Source organism: Protopterus annectens, chromosome 13.part0 (genome assembly GCF_019279795.1).
Source record: "Protopterus annectens isolate FY-2018-M chromosome 13.part0, PAN1.0, whole genome shotgun sequence".
In the NCBI taxonomy this organism is placed as follows: domain Eukaryota; kingdom Metazoa; phylum Chordata; order Ceratodontiformes; family Protopteridae; genus Protopterus; species Protopterus annectens.
This window is the reverse complement of record NC_056747.1, coordinates 575,341,390-575,347,389: the sequence shown is the minus strand read 5'-3', so window position 1 is coordinate 575,347,389 and position 6,000 is coordinate 575,341,390. Positions and strand designations below refer to the sequence as shown.

At 41.0% G+C, this 6,000-nt stretch overlaps 1 protein-coding gene across 2 annotated transcripts in view; it reads right to left on the bottom strand.

Moving 5' to 3' along the window:
* RABGEF1 (RAB guanine nucleotide exchange factor 1) overlaps positions 1 to 6,000 on the bottom strand; it is a 587,842-nt gene that overhangs the window by 254,940 nt on the left and 326,902 nt on the right. For both annotated transcript variants that reach the window (XM_044054238.1, XM_044054237.1), the window contains exon 5: positions 168 to 249. In XM_044054238.1, coding sequence (XP_043910173.1) covers positions 168 to 249 — 82 coding nt within the window. The remainder of the gene's footprint in view (positions 1 to 167; positions 250 to 6,000) is intronic.

Below are 6,000 nucleotides of genomic sequence, written 5' to 3'. Positions count from 1 at the left end.
GAAATGTTTGCCAGAACTATAAATTTTCACTGTTCACACAAAGATCCAATACCCAAACAATGAGCAAAAATGACGACCACCAAATGGATGAATATTTTATCAAAATCCTACAGTGTTCTAATCTGTATCATTTATTTATTTTTTTAAAGTAAAAAAAACGTTCTTACGTTTCCAGCGTGTTTGCAATCTATCTGCCATGCTCTGGTAGAAATCCTGAACACACTCAGACTGTTCCTCAACACTTAGCTCCTAAAGCAACATTAAAAAATAGAATTTGAAATTAGTTATGGAAATTAAAACAATATTAAAGATCAGCTTATAATGGTGATTTTTAATAGAGACTCTTTATAATGGTGATTTTTAATAGAGACTCTTTATAAAGCAACACGTGAAAATTGCAGGAGAACATATGCAACTGAGTAAAACACTTTTCTTAATTAAATTTCTAACATTAAAATACTTAAACAGGACTACTTTAAATTCACAGAGTAACAAATGTATATAAAAATGAAGAAAAGAAAACTCAATGAAAGAGGCTGATGGAGTAAAAACTGAGGGTTAAAGGAAGTGTGGCTGAAGGGTTGTAAAGATGCACACAGGCTAGCATGTAGTCAAGTCAGACAAAAGTGAATTAAACGTACTCCCTTCATCAGCCAGTAAAGGATAGCATACAGGGTTAAAGCTAGGAGCTACTCTCCTACAATCATAGGTTTGATTCACTTAGTGTGTGGTTATTAGCTGGACTGTTGTTCATTTGATTTTTGATTCACTCAGTCTGAACTTGTACAATGTGCAATATTGAGCACATTTCTTTGAGGTTAACCATATATGCCTAATACGTGATCTGTTTACAGCAGAGACACAGGAAAAGCTCAAAAAAATGACTATACTTAATTGATGCTATGACGTATTAATTTAAAAAAATGCAAAAATTAAGCTCTGCAAGAACAGCACAAAGATGTGCAACATACATTTACTAATTTCCAGAGGGCTACAATTAACCCTGTATTATCTTTTCAGTCACAGTCACTGTGCATAGCATTTTCTAAGAGAAAGACAACCAACCCATCTCTGAACTTCAATACTTGACTTGTTTGCATTCATTAGTAAACATTCCAAACGCACAACACCCATTCGCTCTATAAATTGGCTCACGTCAGTGTGGTGTTGGATGGTCCAACTATAAACATTTTAGGAAACATCTTACTAATAGGTTTTGTGACAGTAATTGGGCTATTACACTAAATAGAGGCGCTCTTTTGAAATATAAAGAAAAACAAGCAGCTAACAACTCTGATATCAGGCTTGTCACCACATATGGAAGGAATACGGACACACTTATGAATAGTGTACAAAGGCACTGGGGATTGCCAAATTCCGGTAATAATGGCCACACAGGTAGAAACCCCACTCTCCAAAGCTAAGAATACAGCATCCATGGCACCAGATGACATCCTGGGCTGTGTACTACATGAATTACAAAATGAACTGGCACCTCACCTATGTGTCATGTTTAATCATAGCCTCACCTTAGGCTTTGTGCCCACTGAGTGGCGCACAGCTACAGTTATCCCACTCCTCAAGGGGGATCCACCTTGGATCCCAGAAATCAGTCTGACGAGCCTGATCTGCAAGGGCATAGAACGCATTATCAGGAACTTATAAACAAAGACATTGGCAACCTTCAAACACTGGACCCCACCCAGTTTGGGTTCGTGAAGGGCTGATCTTGTCTCCTGAACCTGACTGACTTCTTTGTATCAGTCTCCAGAGCTGTGGACGATGGTAAGGAGGTCCACACAGCCTATCTGGACCTCGCCAAGGCCTTCAACACCATCCCCAACTCTGGAATCACAGATAAACTTACTAAGCTGGGCATAAATCCCTAGGTCACTCGATGGGTTGCCAACTGGTTTACTGACAGAACCCAGACTGTAAAAGTAGCCGACTCCAAATCCAGCTCCAGACAAGTGGAGTACTTCAAGGTTCAGTCCAGGGACCGCTCGTTTGGCATCCTACTTTTCTGAAGTACAGGCAAACACCAATGGACTCTGGCTAACAAAGTTTGCAGATGACTGCAAACTGGGATGCATAATTGAATCCCCAAATGATGTGGATCTTCTACAAAAGGGTCTTACAGAAACAGATGCTTGGTGCCAGAGCCATGGGTTCAAGCTTAATGCCATGAAATGTATAGTTATCCCCTTTGGGAAAAGCCATGTACCCATGAATTGCTACACAGGTGGCAGTACACTAAACACCGAAAGTGTGATGAGAGACTTAGGGACACAGGTGGACAGTGGTCTCACCTTCGATAACCACATCGCCACAACAGTCAGGAAATCTTATGTGGCACACCTCATCACTAAGGGCTTTTCATCCAGAAAAAGGGAGGCCATTGTCTCACTGTACTCATCCCTCATTAGACCCATTATAGAGTAAAACACCCTATTTGTTATGTACCTCAAGACATCTGCAACAGCTGGAAAGACCGCAGAAATACCTCACAAAGTATCACAGGCCTAAAGCAGATGCCTTATGCTGACCATCTAAAAAAACTCCAGCTATACTCTGTGGCATATTGTCTACTCAGGGGTAATCTCTGCTTAACATACAAGGCCATGTCAAACCCTGAGCTGTTGGACATGCTCCACTTAAAGAAATCCCAATCCCTCAGAGCCACCCGCTCCAAGGATCTAAACCTAGTCATCACAATGAAAACAACATGCTGGAGGCATAGGTTCCTGACCCAGAGACTCCCCATACTCTGGAACAGACTGCCCATACATGTCAAGCAGAGCACCACCTTGGCCCTCTTTAAAAGGAACCTTGGCGATTGGATGGGAGATAGGAAATTCATCCCGGGGATCATGTCAGTCGCCCTGCTAGACAGGGGTCCAGGGCAGTAAATATGGCGGGAAGAAATATCCAGGGAATTGTTATGGCTAGGCTTGTATAGGCCCTAGAGCTTATAGCCTAGTACCAACCTATGAACATCTTGTTGGCTGAAAACATCTAAATTTCTCCAGGAGAAATGTCGGTTCTCTTTTTATAGGACGCAGAAATTTGGGTCCCCATTTATGTCGCTATAAACAAGGACCCAGTAGTTCTAGACATACCAGTATACAAACTACCTTATTGGGGGATACTCTTGTTGGGTGTTTTCTCTGTGGTCACTGTAGTCATTGCAATAGAATTATGCAGTACAAACAATTTACAAGTCAAAATTCTGGAAATGTTTTTGATGTCATATTTTTTGCCAACTGCAGTAGTGATCAGGTGATTTATTTGGCTACATGCAGTTGCTCAGCATTCTGTGTGTGTCAGACTTTGAGACTACTGAGAATAAGAATACCTGAATATATTAGTGACATGAGGATTAGGAAGCCCACTAGTGCATTATACAAACATTCCTTAATACATTCTACAGCTGTTTTCAGATTCATGGTAATAGATAAAATTGGGGGCAACAGAATAAATAAAGCAGGTTGGCATACTATTCTTGATGCAAAAGAAAAGGTGGATAATTAAATTGGGTGGACTTTTCCCAGCAGGTCATAACGAGCATTTATAATTTGGCCAATCAGTTTGCTTCTAGTGGCCATGTCATGCATGAAAGAAATTTGTTGTTTGTACCTTTTCAACACGGAGGAAGGCTATGTAACCAATTTAACTGAAACTAGTCCGTTTCTGTTGTTGGCTTACTAAAATATTGATTTTGGTTCAGCATCACAGTTTGCTGGCTTACTTTGCCATTTTTGGATGGTCTAACTAAACAGCATCAGGAACACCTCAAATTCACCATTATATTTCTAAATTCTTAGAGAAAGGGCATTAAGGAGAAATGTATCTAAAAGCTTTGTAGACCATCACTATAAATCTATGTAGACTATCATTAAATCTTCTCACAGTCTTCAATATGAGAATGAGAAACGCCTAGTTTCTGTATTATATCTTTACATTTTAAATGTTGAAAACCAGAAATTCACTTATTCCATGTACACTGAATTACTTCCAAGTACTTTTTAAAGAGAGAACTGGGATGTCACAATGTAGATGAAAATTCCACAACAGGTTTTATTAATAAATTGTAGAAAACATTCAACTGTTGCTAGCTATATTTAAGTAAATCTCAAAAGGGCACTTGTCAACTCACTCTTTACAAAAGTAGGACTGCATGAGGAATAAATGTGATATTTAAAATTAATCAATATACTCAAAATCATTATTACTGGCTGACTCTACAAATATACTGCTACTCATTTATACTCCTATAAATATTTTAATTTTACCAAATTGCGGTAGTGGTGCTGCGGTAGCGTTGTCGCTGCACAGCAAAACGTTGCCCCGTTCGATTCTCAGCTAGAGCGTCTTGTGTGTGGATGCATGCGTGAATGAGCGTACCTTCATTGAAGGTTGTGCATCAGGGCTGGTAACTCGGCACGTAAAAATCCCCTACCAAACATTAGCGGACCGGAGTTCCGTTGTGGCGACCCCTAACCGGGATAAGCCAAAAGACACAACAACAACACAACGGTAGATTTACTGACTTTTTAGGGCTTGCATTTCAGTCCTGTAGCCATATAAAAACTGAGCTGCGGTGGTGGTGCTGCGGTAGCATTGTCGCCTCACAGAAGACGTTGTCCCATTCGATTCTCAACCAGAGCATCTTCTGTGTGGAGACATGCATGAATGGACGTACCTTCGTTGAAAGTTGTGCGTCAGGGCTGGCAAACTCTGCACGTAAAAAATCTACTGCCAATCATTAGCGGACCGGAGTTCCTCTGTGGTGACCCCTAACCAGGAAAAGCCGAAAGATGCAAAGCCATATAAAAACTGAATGGCACACTCCATAGTTATACAAAAGTCCCCTTTTGTGTAAATTTTTGCTATTTTAATATCACCTGCAAAATTTGCAGACCAGGATTTTATCATCCAAGGTGAAGCCAGTGAGGTAAAGGACTGAAAAATACAGGAGAGAGTCTAATTCAATATGATGCATGCCACTTATCATTGCTGCCACCCCTTGCCATTCAAGTTTTTGTAAATAACAGCCAGTCGCTAATCTAGCTAATAAACTGGACCTAGCACAAAGTACAGTTGTGTACACTTACCATAAATGCAGATGTTAGAGTGTATTCACTGTTGCAGTCATCACAGTTTGGTTATCTGCCTGCAGGTAGCCCTCAGGTGGCCTGAATACCAGAGTCTTGGGATTTCTACGTCGGATGCTGTCGCCTCTTCCATGACGTCAGGTCGTCAGGGGTATAAAACATGCAGATGTCATTACGTCGGTTTTTCTTGCCCCAAATGTCAGGAGCCAACAAAATAGGAAGCTATTATATGGTGTGGAACACCCCCAGTAAAAAGTAAATACCACTGCCATAAAAAATGGCCATAAAGAGGATAGGTAGAAAGGATAGAAAAAAACAAGGGGCTGTAGGGAGGGAAGCCAAGACTGCAACAGTGAATACACTCAAATATCTACTATGGTAAGTGTACACAACTGTACTATGTTCTTCATGTTTCACTGTTGCATTCATCACACTTGGGTTGATTCCCAAAGCTGAGGAAGGGTGGAGTCAAGAAGTGTTAGGGCGGGCTGGCTAGCAGGCATTGTAAGACTGGTGTAGCAAATCCAGCTCTGGATTTAGAAAAAACAGATAAGTGGTAATGCTTGGTGAAGGTGTGTACAGAACTCCAGGTTGCATCCTCCAGGATATCCCTGGTAGGGACTCCCCTGAGAAATGCTGTAGAGGTGGAAGTAGCCCTAGTGGAATGTGTTCTGATCCCCTGTGGGGTAGGTTTTCCATGGTGCTTGTAAGCAGAAGTGGATGCAGTGTGCTATCCATTTGAAAATAGTTTGCTTTGAAATAGCCTTGCCCTCTGCCCCTGTAGCAAAGCTGACTAGCAGCTGGTCAGATTTTCTTAAAAGTTTAGTTGTCAAGGTAGAACCTGAGCTGTCTGTGCACGTCCAAGGAGTGCAGGATCCTTTACCTT